The 18,571-nt window shown below is 42.7% G+C and overlaps 1 protein-coding gene across 4 annotated transcripts in view; it reads right to left on the reverse strand.

Annotated features, from left to right (window-relative positions):
* Positions 1-18,571, reverse strand: part of DCAF6 (DDB1 and CUL4 associated factor 6) — a 162,523-nt gene that overhangs the window by 128,337 nt on the left and 15,615 nt on the right. For all 4 annotated transcript variants that reach the window (XM_067546273.1, XM_067546272.1, XM_067546271.1 and 1 more), the window contains exon 2: positions 2,519-2,580. In XM_067546273.1, the coding sequence (XP_067402374.1) occupies positions 2,519-2,580 (62 nt within the window). The remainder of the gene's footprint in view (positions 1-2,518; positions 2,581-18,571) is intronic.

Consider the following 18,571-nt stretch of genomic DNA (forward strand, 5'->3'; position numbering starts at 1 on the left):
AGGACTGACCCATCAAAAGGGAGGTCCTGGATGGACTGTTGGATCTCCGATGAAAAACCAGGTGATTGGAGCCACAATGCCCGTAACACCACAGAAGCCATGGTTCTGGCCACAGAGCTGGCTGCATCTGAGGCTACCTAGAGAGAGGCCCTTGCTACCACCTGACCTTCTTCCAGAATGGCCTCAAATTCCTGCTTGGAGACCTGTGGCAGAGAGTCTGAAAACTTTCCCAAAGACTGCCAGATGTTATAACCATATCTACCCAACAGAGCTTGTTGGTTAGATATGCGCAGCTGCAAGCTAGCCATGGAATAAACCTCTCTCACAAAAAGGTTAAACTTTTTTGCATCCTTATTTTTTGGGGTGGAACCTGCCTATCCCTTTCATTGGCAGCTGTTACCACCAACAACCCCAGGGAGGGGTAGGTATACAGATATTTAAACCCGTTCGTGGGGACATAATATTTTTTCTCCACCTGTTTGGAAGCAGGAAGCAAGGAGGACGGGGTCTGCCACAGGGTCTTTTCCAGATTTACCACTCCCTCATGAACTGAGAGGGCCCACCCTGGATGGGGCTGCTGCTGCCAGGACACCAAACAGGTCATCTGCAGGCTCTCTTAGCTCTTCCACCTTCAGTTCCAGGTGTGATGCCACCAGTTTCAATAGTTCCTGGTGCACCTCGAAATTATCCAATGGGACAGCGATGGAGGGTCCTGCCACAGCTTGGTCTGGTGAGGAAAAGGAGGAGGCTGGTAGAGAGGGAGGGCTAGAGCTGTACTCTCTGGGTGGTGTAGCCCCTTCTGGGGCCTCTGCAAGGATCTCCTTTTGGTCTGAGTCTCTATCTAAGTTCAGTACTGGGAAGGCGATGTCTGCGGCACCGAGGCTCTGGAGAGGGAGTACCTTTGTGAACCCAAGGTCAATGGAAGACCTCACAGGTTCCAAAACTGCCACAGGACTGTCCATTGGCCTTGTGGCCGTATCCCCATCTGGGATGCCATGGGGAAGCCTGCTGCAGTGGCAGGGAGTTGCCCTTTGGGCAAGACCACTCCCTCTCCATCCGAATCCAAACTGTCCCTCAGAGACCACGGGGGTGCCAAAGCCGCTTCCCTTCTGCACAATGGTGGGAACATGGGCACCCAGGTGCCGGGGAGCAGTGCCGTGAGCCTGAATGTCGCTCCTCTCTTGACCAGCTCTCGTCCTTGGGCTTCCTGTAGGGGCTCAGCAACCAGAATTCAGAGAGAGGAGACCTATGCCGGCTATGCAGAGATCAGTGCCGGGGCTTGGGAAATCAGTGGCACTCTGGGATTCGGCATTGTTTCTCCAGAGATCAATGCCGAGGGATTGGGGACTGATGCCGGAATGGTGTTGCAGGTCCAGAGACTGAGAATCTGAGTCTCAGTGTCAGGGAATGTTGCAGCGGTCTCATTGCCACTTTCCCTCTGGAAGGTCCCGTGGACAAAGGCGGTGCCAGCCTCCCTTCTCGGGGTGCTGAAGGCACAGGGGTGGCCATAAGGTCCTTCACTGCCTGTAAAGCCTCAGGCATCATGGGCACCATCAGGTGCCAAGGGCTCTTGCCACTCCTGGGAGTTGGCAGTGGGGCCAGAGTAGGGCTCGAGACCCGAATGGGAGAGGACACCTCTTGTGTCGATGGGAACCGACAACCCAACACGGGTCGCGCCTGGTCTCCCATGCCCTTCTTCTCCCTTTTCGGCACCAGCAAGAGCACCTGCTCGGCATGTGCCTTCTTCGGTTTCTTCTTAGGCACTGGAGATGGCAATCTGTGTTGGGAAGACAATAGCGCTGGAGGGGCACTCCACACCAAGGCCAACGTGCTCAGCGCTGAGTCCAACTGGCTCGATTCTGATGCCAGTCTAAGTGCCGATTTCATTAGAAGGGCCTGCACCCTAATGTCTCGATCTTTCTTGGTGTGAGGTCTGAAACTTTTGCAAATCTTGCACTTTTCCTGCCCATGAGCCTCTCCCAGGCACTTCAGGCAGCTCTGGTGCAGGTCGCTGACTGGCTTCTTACACGAAGTGCAGGGTTTAAAACCTGGAGATCAAGGTATGTCCTGTCTCTGGGCCAATCTCTAACCTTAACGTTCTACTAACTAACACTTAACTACAACGAATTGAACTATATAACTAAGACAAATGAACAAAACACTAGATGGAAAGCTTGCCATAGCAAGGGAGTGTTCCAGCACCATCACAGGCGGTAAGAAGAAACAGAGGGAGGAGGGCCAGCAGCATCCTATATACTGGCGCATTCACGCACCACTGCAGAAAGCACTAAAGCCCGCCCTACAGATAGCACTAGGGGAAAAATTTCTGGCACCGGTGTATATGGCACACACACACCTAATTGGGAATGGACTCGAAGCAAGCACTCGAAGAAGTAAGTATTTTCAACTGAGCTTTAAAATATATTTTGTTTGCATTTTTAAGTCTAGGGACACATTCTTTGACATGAGACATCACATTTTTAAAGCTTTGAAAACTTGGATACAAGAAATCACTTACACAGCCATCATGAACATTCAGTGTTGCTTCAAGTTTTAATCTTTGGATAAATTCTCTTCTTCCTGTTGAAGAAAAAACACTGATTTATAGTCTCATTAAAAAAGTTGAGGTTAAAGAACATTCACAATCAGATATTATGGAGCTGGGCACAGTAGAATAACCTAAATAGAACAGAACCTGCATGTAATATAAATCTTAACACAATTTGTAGGGTTATAAATTTTCAAATGGAAAAAGCAATACATCATGTTTTTTGCTGTTCCAACACCATTAGCGCCAGTTTAGAAATTCTGATGTTAATATTTGACAAGTTTCACAAGCAGACACTTTGAAATTAGAAGCTGTAAAGCAGAAAATAACCCTTATGTACAGTAACAAATAATAGCTAAAGACTCCTAACTGAAGATTATAAATAGAATATGCTTTAAGAGGTACAACATATTTTAAATAGGAACATGATGGTTAATCTGTTTTGGTCTTAATTGAAAAGTGGAACATGGTCTGGTGCTTAAGCACAGGACTGGAATCCAGACCTTCTGTGTTCTAGTCCCAACTCTGTCTCTCAGTCCTTCTTACTTTGAGAAAGACACCACCTCTGTTTCCTCATCATTACTGACTGTAACACTTTGAAAAGCAACATAATTGCCCAATATAATTCCATTTCACAAACAAAGATGGGGGAAGGGGACTTTTGGAGTTCCTGAACTGAGCAAGAGAAGTGAGTGCGAAGGGGTAAACAGAGTAAAACAGGACAGGGTGATAGGGATTTAAGGCAAGGAGAATCTACTACAAAGAGCAGATTAAAAGAGGCAGGATTCCATAAATTGTGTATCTGTCTTGTATGTGTAAAATGCCATGTTACTACACAGAAAAGACGACTATAACAATGCATGCATATAGGGTGAAAAGTAAGGTTGTACAGACAACTTTTATCTATGCATTTCCTGACTTGACTTTTTAAACCATATAGCTTTAACGTAGCTTTTTGTTATGGAACTGATGATGACAATTCTCTATATCTTCCATGGGAAGATGTTTTGAGAAAAAAAAAATTATGGGTGAAATCTAGCCTTATTACTCAGGTTGTAAGCTTTTTGGGGCAGAGATCGCCTTTTCGTTCTGTTCCCTTACCCACCCCCAGGGCCCTGGGAGCTGGAGGAGCCCTATGCCTCCTTGCCAATTACTGGGGGGGGGGGGGGGGGGGCCCATGCTTGCTCTTCGTATGCACACCTCTGCCCCAGACCATCTTGAGACAGAGTGCATCAACAGAAAGGGCTACTTCTCTATGGTATTGCAGGCGCTGATGGATCGCCAGGGTCCTTTCACTGACATCAATGCGGAGTGGTTAGGGAAAGGGCATGATGCATGCATCTTCAGAAATACTGACCTATATAGAAAGCTTTAAGCAGGGACTCTTTTTCCAGACCAGAAAATTCCAATAGGGGTTGTGAAAATGCCCATAATGATTCTTGGATACTCACCCTATCCCTTACTCCACTGGCTCATGAAGCCTAACACTGGAAACCTTGACAGCAGCAAGGAGCACTTCAATGACAGGCTCAGCAGATGCAGAATGACCGTGTAATGTGCGTTTGGCAGATTAAAGGGTCACTGATGCTGCCTTTTTAGCAGGTTAAACATCAATGAGGAAAATATTCCCATGGTCACAGCAGCCTGCTATGCGCTGCAAAACATTTGTGAAGCTAAGCAGGAAAAGTTTCCTCAGGGCGGAGCACTGAGGTGGATCGCCTGGCTGCTGATTTTGAGCGGCCAGATACCAGGGCTATTAGAAGAGCTCAACGGGAGCAGAGGCTGAGCTACTTGAATCAGGAAGGCTTTGAAGCAGCATTTTGACAATGAGTCTCAGTAATGTGTCTTTTTGTAATGCATTCAGCCAGGCATTATTTACTTGCAGACTTGAATAACCCTTGTAATAATTGCTACTTGAGCGTTACTTGTGGTCTTCATATGTGCCAAATGTCACAGTGTATGAATTTCAGCAGCAACCACCATGTGTAGGACATGAATAAAGATTCATTTCATTTCAAAGACTACAATTTTATTAAACAGCAATGCACAAATTTCCATTTCTTACAAGGCTCATGATACTGAGGAGCATTCTCTCAAATGAGGCACTCACAGCTGTTTTTAAAGTCCAGCTGTCATTATCATACATGTCCCTAGGGCAGAGTTCAAGGGGCACTGTGATGGGCTGGGCACATGCAAGGAATGTGTGTGGGGAGTTTGGAGTGGGCATGGAACACAGTTCTGTATGTGCTGCCGGGGAGTGGGGGGGAAGGGGGGGGTGTCGTCTCGTGTCAAACACAGATGTGTTCCAATTGCAGCACAATCAGAGATCTAAGCATCTCTGTTTGGTCCTCCATGAGCTTTATCATCCACTCCTAACTGTCTCCACTCCTGGCTATCCATTCTGAGTTTTTTGTCTATTGTCTCCCTCCACATTCTGTGATCGCTATCCAACAATTATAGCATTTCTTTAAACATGTCCTTGTTACTCCTTCTGGTTTGCCTCCTTATCTGACGGAAGTGCTCCGCTGGTGCATAAGAGGTGGCTCCCAGGGGCACATCTGCAGAAGCAACGAAACAACAAACAGAAGCATCATTGTGAGTGTACTCACAGCCTTGAACCATAAAAATTACATACACCTCTGTCTCACTTTCCTGTGGCAAGCACACAGCATGGCAAGAGCCCTCAACATGGTAAGTTTGGCCTGGGGGAGAAGGGCAAGATGGGACAAAGGATCTGGGTAGTTTCCAAAAGGGACCACTCCAAAGCGCCTAGACACTATTCTTAATACTGGCACCATTTTCCACAGGCAGTTGTGATCAAAGCTGATATCTCACTCCTGAGGGTAACCAAAGGGTAACCAAGGATGCAAGGGCACAACTCCTGCATGCATGTGGCTTCAGACCAGGTCCGTATGCTGCTTGCCTGTGTGCTGCTTGGTTCCTGAGGAACTAATTGCCAATTGGCATGGCAAAGTTTCCTATAGCGGGGGAAGAAGCAAAGCAGCTCTGCCAAGGAGCCTTTGGCAGAGGATTGAAGAGTACCTCCAGGAAAGTTTCCTATAGATCTCTACAGAGGATTCCCAGGACATCACAGTGTGCATTAACAAACTTTTCTGCAGAGCCTCTACTATGTAGCTGCATAGGGGAATGAGACGCAAATACAAACAGTGCTAGCATTGTTAATTTCTATCCCTTATTCGACTTCTACCATGTTAAAAAAAATAAAGCAAGCAAAGCTCTACCTCATGTCACCATGTAGTATTAAAGCACTTGAAATGAGTACTTATCAGAGCTCCCTTCTCCTGCATCAGGTGCACCAGAGTTGTAGGGCTGGGACTGGCTAGACCCTTCTGGAGTCGTAAAGAGTTCCTGGCTCACCATGCCACTGGACGACCCTGTTGCCTGTCCCACATCCTTCTGCAACTCCACTTCCTGGTCCACCAATTCATCCTTGGGGTTGACTCAGAGAGTCGCTGCCTCCAGTCCCCCTGATGTATCCACAGGCTCTTGGCAGTGGCGGTGGGATTGCCACCAAGGATGGCATGCCTTCAGCACCGCACCAGAGCAACAAATGGCCTCCCTTGCCTTCTGGTATGCCTGCCTCAGCTCCTTGATCGCCACATAGCACTGCTGTGTCCCCCTTTTGTGTCATTTCTCCGCTATGCCACAAGCAATCTGCTTAAAGGTATCAAAGTTCCTACGGCTGGAGCATAGCTGCAACTGCACAGCCTCCTCTCCCCACATACCCAGCAGATCCAACAACTCCAGTGTACTCCACACAGGAGCATATTTGCTGCTGAAAGCTAGCATGATCAGCTGGGAAGATGCTATATGAGCTCACTACTCTGAGCAAACAGAAAAAGGAATTTCAAAAATTCCCAGGCCTTTAAAGGGGGAGGGGCACATGCCTGAGTACCTGGCTGCAGGGCAATGGCGTTCAAACTGCTGACCAGAGCGGTCATAATGAGCATTGTGGGACACCTCCCGGAAGCCAGTTAGAGTGACATAAGCAACGCAACACAACGTCTACACGTCACTCTAACTTTCTCACAAAAAGCTCTATGCCTCTTGTCGAGGTGGTTTTTTTATGTCGGCGCAGCAGGAGAGTTAAATTGGTGGGAGACGCATTGCAGTGTGTACACCTCCTCTGTCTTGTCAAAGAAAGATGTCTTTTGTCGACAAAACTGTGTAGTGTAGACAAGACCTTAGACAGTGGCCCGTGTCCTTTTCAAAGAAGGAATGTAAAATCTTGTCTCAGTTTAATTCAGTGAAAATTCCCCTTCCTTGGGGGAAGCAGGAAAAGGAGAAATCGGATGTGGGACACAAATCCAGAGAAGAAACTTCTTGATATCTAAACTTTCTAGGTTCAAGGACTTTTACTGGACTAGGACCTAAGAGACCTCACATCTATTCCCACTGATCTGCTGTGTGGACTTGGACAAGCCATTACACCTCCCTGTGCCTTGGTTTCCTTTAGCACATCTATCTGTCTTGTTTATTCAGAGAAAAAACTTTTAGGGGCAGGGACTGTGTCTGACTAGGTGTTTGTATAGTTCGCTCTCTGTGACAGTGTATATATTAAATCTCCAATTCTGGCTGGAGCTTCTGGGCACTACTTTAATAGACACAGTAAAAAATAAAAGAAAGGACTGTTCCTTTCTGAGCAGCAAAGAGGACCACAATCCGACAGCCTTTAATACAGTATTAAGTACTTAAGTACTGACAGGAGGTTAGGTCTCAGGATTTACAAGAAAAATCTTTAGAATGAGAGCAGCTGGTGATGAGGAGCAGTGGTAATGAAGAGCGCACTCTCTTAAAGCTATGTATACAACAACTAAGAAACCACTGTTTAAACCTCTTTAATAAACCAGGTTTTACTATTGCTTTTCCTACAGATGCCAAGTTTGTTTCCCTGGTAACTGTAGACACGGTTATAATTTCAGGATTGATGTGGGTCTGGAATTTCATACTGGAAGTAGGGAAAAGAGATTCTGTTTCCCCCTTTTATTGTTTGTGGGCTGCCATTTTCCACTATGCACAAAGGCAAAATTAATTGGAGCAGTTGGAATAGTGCAGGAGCAACAAGAAACTGAGGAAGACGGGGATTTAAGAAGAGCCAAAGTTATCTCAACTACATTAAAGCTGCAGTGTTACCAATTCTCAATATTTGGTGTTTCACTTAAAGATTCTGGAGTCCTACAACTGTATGAATCTCAGCTTTGATTTACATTTTAAAAGAAACATTTTCTAGCCTTCATGGCTCCAGAGAAATGCTTGAAAGCATGAATCCTAATAGCTCAAAAAGGTTTGGTTTTTTTTTGTTTGGTTTTTTTTGTTTTTTTTGTTTTTTAAAAAAGAACACTTTTTAAAAATCTCTTTGCTTTTAAAACAACCTCATGGTTTTTGGGGACTTACTCATGATTTTTGAGCAGTTGGGGTTGGCGACACTTAGCTCTTTTAAATTAGATTGCAGCTAAGGACCAACTGAGATCACTGAGTCATTAGATTATACTGAATGTCCAGAGAAGAGGGCTACACTGCTCATGTACAAGCCCCCTACAAACATCAAACCAGGATTTATGAACGTCAGTTAAGAAATATTGACCCATATACAGTGGCTCATACCATGGAAACCTAAACTACCTATTCTAAATAGGTCTTTTCTACCCCTGGTCTCAAGAATCCTATGTCTAAACATCCACCAACCACCACCACAATTCACAGAGTGATTATGCTATACAATGGCATGGGAACTGTTTCATCCCATCTTCATTTGGATAACGGGCTGCATCCCAAAGCATCAGTAATAGCTTTGGAGTTTTATCCAAGCTAGTTTAATGGCAGATGCCATGATACCAGTGTCCAGCTGTATTTTCTACTGTCTTCATTGGCTGCCAGAAAGGATACTGCCACATGGCTAGCTCTTTCTAGCATCACTCTAGACATCTCATATTTTTTTTCACTCAACACTGGAGAGCCTACAATAGTCAATTACTTACATGTGCTTTAGAGAAGAGTAGCTAACAGACTGTGTAGCACTCCAAAGTACATGCAGTGACTGTATTATCAGAAGGTTCAAACTATCCAGCAAGTGAACTTGTCAAAATGGGAAGATGCAAAATGAGATTCAACAGACAAATCTAAAGAAATAAGAAATTCCTTTCACTGAAGATAGAAGAGATTAAAAATCCACCCCAAATATTTATATAACTGATACACAGGCTGGTGCTGGGTGCTCAGCATCAGTACTTAATAACAGGTCTGCCAGTACCATTAAGGACTCTGGTAAGGAGCATGTCTGCCAGTGAGATTCCTTTGCCAGTACCAGGCTTTGATGCCCCACTAGCCTATCCAGGATGATCAAGCCTCTAGGCTTGTTATTTAGAAGAGTTAGAAGGTCCATGACTGAATTTCCTTGATCTCCTCTGTTCCAGGGAAGAGGATTGCCACCATCAGTTGCCCTCAGAATGGCACTCATATCTCCCATGGTTCAATGTGGTGGACGCACTACCAGGCTTCAATGTCAACCTCCAGCCAGTGATGAGCTAGTTTTGGAGGTTTGAGAATGGCTAATTGCTGGGGTTGCAGACCCTCTCCCAGTACTGATAACAAGAACTTTTGGGATAGACTCCCTACTTAAAAAAGCACTGAAGCAGTGGGATCTCTGGGAGACGAGTCCCTTTCTGCAGCCAAAGGAATATCTTTCTCAAGCCTACATTTCCTTCATGGACAGCTGCAGTAGGCAGAGCTTTAGCAAAGTATCTCTGGAAAGGCAAGTTCTGGGGGAGAAGGACTCACCCAAATAGAAAAGACAGCAACTATTCCATCAGTATTGTACGTCTGTCACAAGATGGTCATGGCTGAAAGCCAGAGGGTTTAAGTTTGGTCAATAGATAGGAAGCACCTCAATACCAAATAGCAGTCAGAAGAAGGGAAGAATATTTAAAAACAAATAAGGAGCTGCCAAAAGCACAGAAAACCCTCCTTAAACTAAACTAATGGTAGTAATTACTAATATTTACAAGTTTGATACAATGAAAAGGCACTTCAAGGTAGCAGGCAGAGACCAGGTCTGTCTCACTGCCTCAGGTGGTAAGTGGAAAATAAGAAGCAGTTTGGGCCACTCAGCCATATAGTTTCAAATGCAGGGGTATGAGGACATGCAGAGCAGAAGCACAGCCCCAATGGACATGTCTGGTCAAAAGTCATGCATGAGGAGCATGCACATTATAAGTTGGATCTGCACAAAGATCTGAAGAAATTCTACTTTCTTGAAATTTTCTCGTTTGCAGCCACCATCCTGTGATCTTTGTCACGTAGGCACAAGGCAAGAGAACACAAGAGAAAATCCAGGTGCTACAAGTAGTAATGTTGGCATTTAAGTTGATAGCACTCTTCGCCCTAAGTAAGTAGTGAACCAATATCCTAGAATGCCACAGGTATACTGTGATGCAACAGTTGGACTTTTTCAGCAGAGATGTAAAAAGTAAGGGACTGACTTGGGGTTTTGTTTTTTAGTTTATTTTAAAATTGGAATTAGGTCTCCCATGTCCTAGCCAAATTTCAGTATGGACAGAATGTCTATGGGTGTAAGTGGAATATATATTTTTCTCATATATTAGCAAATATTGTTGATTAGCATACTGCTTTCAGAAATATAAGGCAGAAAATAATGTTCCACCTTGTCAAATATTGCTCTGAGCTACAAAGCTAATATTCACATAAATATCATTTTATTTATGTAATCAGGCTACCATCCTTGAACCCTTTCAGTGAATGTTTTATTTGCCATTCTATTTAGGAGAACATTAGCTTATAGGCCCACAAGGTCCAAAACTAGAAAAAAGTTTTCATATTTTAAAGAGCAGAATGAACACTTCAGAATTATCTTTACAGGTTTGTAACCTTGAGTATTTCTTTTCCTTGTAAATCTACATAGAAAAGATGGTTTGGGTTATTACTGGAATATGAATGCTCTGTGCACCATTTCATTAAGTCCCATACATTATGCACCTTGAAAAGAAATTGATACAGTAATACATTTGGCTGGACTGCAGCATAACAAAGTGGCTTGGACAAACACATTTTATAATTCTTGGAAAAGAAAGTAAGAGTTTTCCCATATTTAATAAAATGATGGATAACTCTTATATAATATATGTTAAGATTCATGCACCCCTCCTATACTGGACTATATAAAAAAACCTCCAATCTCAGTTTTTTGGTACCTGACTATACGTGATCAGTTAAACCACATCACTCTCACAATCTTTGAATAATGTCCCACTACAAATTCCCACTACAAAACCATACTTTCAAATGAGTTTAATTTTGTAAATATTTGATTTAATTTTAAAAACTGTAAGCTCTTTGAGGGCAGTGACTGTCCTCTACTAGATGTTTGTACAGCATTTAGCCCAATGGGAGCCTGATCTGGTTGGCCTCTAGATGTTACTACACTATAAATCTTAAACAACCACCAGTGGACCACAGAGGTTTATTCCACTATTGAAGTTAAAATCAGCATAGGGATACAGGAATCCAGTGTTTCTCAACCCTTTCCCATTTTCAGATGCAGAGTAAGAAAGTTCTATAGCAGAGAATCATTCTTGTGTGATGTACTATTTCTACACATAGCACTTTCTGGCAGTACTAGCAGCAAAAACTAAACTGGTGATTTGGTATCTCCAGGAATAGCATCCAGACCTCTGCTGGGAATGAATACATGAAGAGGCTGAAGGGGACTAGTTTAACAAGAAATTAAGATCAAGGACCTATAGTCCCTCCCCTCTTCTGTGACATCTTTCCTCTCCAGCCATTAGCTCAATCCCAGAACATTCAACTCGTATTACTAGAACTTACTTCCCAAACGCTAGACTGAAAGTTTGCCTGCAGTTCTCTCAACAAAAATCTTTCCACAGAAATAGACTTTATTTTCTTCCGAAGCTTGCAATTATGTTACAATTCCAATGCAACAATTCCAATAATAAATTAAATACCTTCAAATACAGTTCAAAAGCAAAATTCTGTCTCCATACAGGTGCGTTTTGCTGCATATTTTGTAAAGTCAAAATGCCGGGGGACACTAGCAAGTAGTTTAGGCTGAAAATTTAGCTTGCAAAAAAAAAGGGATGAATATATAAGAATGTAAATGTATTTTATATGAATAGAAATGTTTTCATTAACTTAAAATGAAGAGGGTTGTTTAAAGTAGTTCTGTGGGTTTCTTTAAATGTAAACTTTCTCCTGCAGCACTGAAACCTGGAACGTCACACAGCATTGTGTTAATGCATAGGAACAAGGAAATTAAACTAATTGGTTTAGCTTCACCTTTCAAGGAAGCACAAAATGTAAACAAGCAGCATACATTTTAAGTTTCAAGATTTGAAAAAGTTTGTGACAGCTACTGGGCTAAAAGGCAATATGAAAAATGAGGGATAACCTCCTCTCTCCCCATAAGCAAGATACAGCCAACATACTGGTGACAAGTCCATCTCCCCAACCCTGGCTTCTGGAAGGGAGAGAATGCTGTCCCAGACACCACTTGAAGACACCTCCAACTGCTCTCCCTGCTGGAAGGGAATTTTTCTCTAAAACTCAATCTCCTAATCATTGCAGGGAAGAGGGGGAGTGAGGGGGTGTCACATCCTCTGCTATGAGGGAGAGAGGAAAAGAGTGAGTATTCTACCCTCTCACCAGCCACTACTGTTTGGATCCTTCTCTCCAAGTGAATAACTCCAATGCCTACCTCTAAATGATGCCCATAACTTTCCTAATTATTCTTGCCAATTTCATTTTTGTCCATGTGATTCTGATTAGTTGCAATGAAACCTCAAGAGTCATGCCAATTTCATTCTGCTGCAGCTTGGGAAAACTAATACTCCTGGGGGAATTCTGCACCAAAAAATTCAAAATTCTGCATATTTTATTTGTCAAAATAATACTGTATAATCATGAATTATTTTGGTAATTTATTTCAAAATACCTGTCAACAAGTATGTCTGCAACAATACAAACACAAAAAAACATCCCCCAGGAGTAGAGAGTTAAAGAAACCCCTAAGACAACCCAGTTCCTGTTTCTTTGCCCTCTTCTCCACAGAGCCCAACCACAGGGCACCCCTCCAGCCCAGAGACCTGCACCTCTTCGACCCCAGGGCCTAGCTGCGTCCCCAGCCCAGATACTTGCACCCTCTACCCCCTTAGAAGCCAGCTGCAGGACCCTCTCCCAGCCCAGACACTTGCACCCCTCCCCCTAGAGCCCAGGGATCCACAGTGAGAAACAGACTGATGCTGGGTCCTTGGCTTGTATGGAGTTTCCTGCACGCCACCTCCTTTCTTTAGGGTATGCTGGGAACTGTAGCTGTCCGGAACCCTCCAGCTCCATTCCCCTCCCCCCAGCAGCGTGTTCTATTTGCAAGCTGGCCTATGCTGGGTCCAGCAGCCCCTAATGGCAGTCAGTAGCTCTGCAGCCCATTTCTGTGGGGAGAAAAGAAAATTCTGCACAGAACATTAATTTCTGCACAAATTCTGCATCACGCAGTGGCACATAATTCCTCCAGGAGTAAACAGAGAAGCAAAGGAGCCGTTTGTCTACAGACTCAGAAATACAGCAATATTACAGTTCACATTCAGAATGTTATCTTGCCAACAATTAAGGCTAGAAAAATAAAATCTTAAATACTGAAAAAAGTTAATTGTTTACTCTCCCCACCAAACCTATACTACTCACATTGGGAAATTTCTAATTCACTCCTAGCAATTGGATTTTTTGATTTTTCAAGTCCTGTTCCGTTTTAATCCAGCATCCCAATGAAAACATCAGTAAGAGTATTCTAAAGATTTTTATCTTGACAGTACCCTTTTAAAAATAAATGTGAACTTTTATTTTTAGCTATCTTTTCTTCAGTACCAGATTTCCCCAATATACCTTTCACCATCACCCCAAATGCCTCTTGGGATCTTCCCACTATGGAAGACCACCACAATCCAAACTGGGACCGCTCCAAAACCAGAACAACTAAAATGGGTTATATAGTTTGTAACATAAGCTGAAGAACAAAAGGAGAGTTAAGGTCTACTAAACCTTCATGAAGATCTTCTCCTCAACCATTTTGCCTCATCCTTTCCACACAAACACATTGCTCTGGAGTAGCATGAGTAGGTCTCTCACAGGAGACAGGGATAGATACCTCTTCCAGGTAACAACTGTCAAACAATGATAGCTTAATACTCAAACACTTTACATATTTAAAATCTTATTCTAGAATTTTCCATTGGAAAGAACAGACCATTTTATGAACAAGGTCTAATCTTAAAAATACAACTAAAACTTTTTATTTGAAGCCACATCATCCATGGTATCAGAGCTGAAAAAGAAACAACCCCCTTTCTGAAAAATAGTAACAGATCCTATTTGTCAAATGAATACTCATTTATCTCAGGCTGGTTCTTTCCAAGGCCAAGTTCCTCTGTGCTAGCTTGCTGTGACATTTGAAATGTCCTAGTTTAAAACTGAAACAGAGCCAGCATTTGATCCCAATGCAGAGCATCTGTTAACTTGTATCCTAAAAGCATTTTAAAATTACATTTGATTTTCCAGAGTGGAGTTTATTCAGTGTGGAATCACATTTTTATTAAAGTAGATTATTTCATTCTTATACTGGTCATTTGTCCTGAACTGAATATACTAAATTCTGGACCTTGATCCAGTATAATTTTCAATCCACTGTATAACACACTACTTTTCCCTTTTCTGAAAGAAAATATACACCAATTTTAGCATAGTACCCTGATGTTTTGTATAGTAACTAGTAGTCCACACTGATATAATAGACCACCTCTCATCTGACAATCTCAACACCCTTTAAAAACATGAATTAAGCCTTCAAGAACACCTGTGAGCTAGGCTTGTACATGGGTAGGTTATCACCATTTTACAGATGATGAAATTGAGACACAAGGAGTTTAAGTGATTTATCCATGGTCACACAGTGAGTTGGTGACAGAAATAAAACCTGAGTTCTGACCCATATTCCCTTGATCAAAGTACTCTTATCACATTCCCTTCCAAAACTGTGTATTTATGTTACAGCTCTTGTTTTTAAAAATAGATGTAAATAGTATGAACATGCCAGCAAAACATATTTTAACACTACAAAGTGGTCTATTTGCCTTTTTGATACACAAATACTTTACACAAATATCTAACTCCACTGATTTGGTGTTGCACAAACCTGTGTCTTGACATCTGAGCATAGTTCAAAAGTAGAGCTTCAAGTGTTAAGAAACACTAAGGCCTTGTCTACACTAGTACTTATGCTGGCAAAACTTTTGTCACTCGGGGATGTGAAGAAGCGATATAAGCTTTGCCAGCATAAGCGCTTGTGTGGACAGCGCTGTGTCAGCTGGAGAGTGTCTCCCACCAATATAGATACCAGTGCTCGTTTAGATAGTTTTATTATGTCGGTGGGAGAGCTCTCTCCTGTTGACATAATGCGACTACACAAGTGCTCTTACAGTGCCACAGCTGTACCAATACAGCTATTCTAAATATTGGCATACCAATACAGCTGTGCCGCTGTAAGTTTTAAGTGTAGACTAGCCCTAACAGTATAGTACCAACTAAGAATATATAGGGACATATTCAGCCCTGAATTCCATCGTAGGCAACCCTACTAAAGTTTATAGGTCTTCCCAGAACATAAGCCAGTGAAGAATTTGATCCCAAAAGAGAAAGGATAGGTTTAGCAAACCAACTGAGCCTGACTTTTTGTAATTCTTATATATTTCTGTATGATTAATAGACTATTGAGTGTTTTTGAAAAAAGCTTTTATTTGGACTCACTTCTGTCAATCTCATCAAGGCCCAATTAACATCAGTTACAGTGTACAAATTAGATTTTGTTTGCATCAGTAGTACTGTCCTTATTCCACTTTCAAACATATCTCAGATTCTAAAATAGTCCATAGCTAAATATAAACCCCCCTTGCGGTCTTGATCAGCGATAAGGTTACAAGCACTTGAATGTTAAGCTGAAGTAAATAAGTGTCACAGAGGCAAACTTACCGGTTTAGCCAGTCAATGTTTGATATTTAGCATGTTATTTGCATGAAAAAGTACTACTCAATTTTACCCTGTAACTGAAAACAAGCACACTGTGCATCTTCATAGAAGTGAGGTGTTACAGTGGCAGACTTTGGCATCAACCACAACTGCCTCACACAGACAGACATTCTTACTAGCTACATTATCTGCAGGAATAGCTCGAAAGTGTATTTTTATGCAAATATAGTAAGCATTCAATTGTTGCATAAACTAGTCCCAAGGGGGAGCAAGCACCTCACAATATTCTTATATCAACTAGGTTAACAATCATTGCTAGAATCTAGAGGGAATGGTCATTGTGACATAAACCTGAGGGAGGAGAAAAAATTAATAGAAAGGCACAACTCAAGGTAAAGGGAATCTGAATGTCTTCCTATTGTTCCCATGCCTAAGAATATTCAAAATACCTTATGTTTTACTAATTGAACAAACCTACCCAATACACAGTAATCAGTATGTATGATTTGTTTTATCTATAAGCCTTAAAAGTAGCTTTGCACTGGCCAAGTAAAAAACTTCAAATTCTGAAATAAATACCAACTATTTGCTTCTACGCTTATCTTGAATGAAGAGAAATACATTCAAAGTCATATTTTCTTCCATCTTCACTGTGAATTCCCCTACAGTGTCAAGAAGTTCCCATACACAGAATGTAGACAACTGTGCACAGTGTTGTGCACTGGCTAAAACTGTCTTGTGCAGCGGTTTGTTGTAGAATCATGTGTGCTTAAATGAATCTTCGTAAACCTTTTCCTCAACCACTACAAATTTTTTACAAGCCTTTATATGTATTTATATCGGTAAGTGAATTACTCCTCTTACAGTGACTGAAATACTGGTCTGAGATTTGCTATATTTAGTCCAGGACAACTGCCAAAAAACACTGCTAGATCCAGAGACCAGTTTAGGATGGTGATTGTTAAGGTCTAATAGTGAGAGTCCTGTGGCACCTTAAAGACTAACAAATTTATTTGGGCATAAGTTTTTGTGGACAGAAACCCACTTCATTGGATGCATGAAGTGGAAACTTCAGTTTGGTAGCAACTTCAAAAACAAACTCCAGTGTGAAACTGCAGACAGAGCTGGAACTCATATGCAAACTTGACACTATCAGACTAGATCTGAACAAAGACTGGGAGTGACTAGCCCACTACAAAAAATAATGTTCCCTCTTTTGACATTCACACCTTCTCATCAACTGTTGTGAATGGCATCATTCACTCTGATTGAATTTACCTCGTTAACACTTGCCCTCTTTACTGTGATGTAACTCACCCATCCTTGCATGTATATATATAAATGACTTAAGGTCTAATGCTTTACAAATTACCAGACCCATAAACAAATGTTTTATACCAACGGAAATATAAAACATCAACATCCAAATGCCAAAATATTACGCTCTAGTGGTTAGTAAGGTAACATGTGGAGAACATTATTACAAAAGTGCTTAGTTGGAAGATCAGTACAAATGATTTACCAGCAGTGATCCTGGACTAGTGAAAAAAAGTTTTCAAGCCATGTTCCGAAACTTATATTTTACCCACCAGGTTTCACAAAAGCTTCAATAAAACAAAACCAGTGGGAGGTAAATTATAGTAAATGATCATTAGCTTGATATTTAGAGAAGGAAAAAAAACACATTGGTGAATGTTCTATATGTTTACTATAATTTTAAATAAAAATTTATCAATAACATGGAATTAACACAATAGTTTAAGCATTTCTTGTGACAATGTGGGGAAGATATGTGTCAGTTTATTAATTCCTTTTTGTTTTGTATAATATCGTTTAGGAGCATGGATTAAAACCTTCATTTTGTAGCAGGAACAGACTATGTCTGAGAAACTGAAACAGACACCAAGGAGCCATCAATATTGAATAGTCCTACCCTGGTGGGTCAGTGGGGTTGCTACCTGCAGAGCCACTGACTTGGGTTGGATCAAGAAAAATCCTCCAGCAGAAGATGACAGAAAAAGGCTCTCCTAAGCAAGTACAACCATTATACCTCCAGAAACAGAAGACATAGCCGGAGGAGTTTGAAACAGGAGGGGCTTGGCCCTTCGCCAAGAACATTGATCATACAAGACTCAGAGTGGTGAGGATTTGGGGAGAGGGCTGAGGAGTTTAAACATTTATTGTTATGCACAGATCTGTAACTCTCCTGTGTTATGAGTATGGATAAGATTTTGTCATGGAGATCTCCAACCTTTTCAGTTGCCAGCTTCTGGGGGCTGATGGGACCCGAGCTCTCAAACAGCAAGAGTCCCGGAGCTCAGGAGACAAGGGGGAGGAAAATGGGGCAGCAGCTCTCAGCTGCGGCAGGGACCTCCCAGTTCTGAGCCACCATGAGCTGCAGGGGTCCCACTGCTGTCTGACAAGATGCCGCAGGCAGCACGGATCCCTGATGCTGTCCACCAGGATGGGTAGCAGAACCTCTGGCTTTGAGATGCCAACAGCGGCAGAGACCCCGCTGCAGCTCTGAGCTGAGGACAATGACGGGACCTGAAACCTCTGCGGTCTCTATCACCCTCAGTGGGGTCTGCTGATGGCAGGGGTCCCTGGAGCTCTCAACCACTGTGGGGAGACCCTGCAGCCGCTGTAGGTGGCAGAGGGTCCCTGCTGCCTCCAGCTGTGGTGGGGGGACCCCAGATCCTGGAGCAGGTGACCGGCCCTACAGCTCCTAGCTGCTGCGCCCGCCCTCCCAGATACTGTGCCCCCTCCCCTCTCCTCAGCAGCTCCCAACTGCTGCCCTGTTATTTTTGGTAAAGGTCATGGGCATCTGTGAATTTTTGTGTATTGCCCGTGACCTGTCTGTGACTTTTACTAAAAATAACTGTGACAAAAACTTAATCTAAGTTATGAGTAAAGCAGGGCTCGACAAATTTGCTTCGGAGGTAGGAGCCAGCCCAAAAA

The sequence above is a fragment of the Emydura macquarii genome, unplaced genomic scaffold, assembly GCF_026122565.2.
Source record: "Emydura macquarii macquarii isolate MOO-44397 ecotype Brisbane River unplaced genomic scaffold, CSIRO-AGI_Emac_v2 contig_1119, whole genome shotgun sequence".
NCBI lineage: Eukaryota > Metazoa > Chordata > Testudines > Chelidae > Emydura > Emydura macquarii.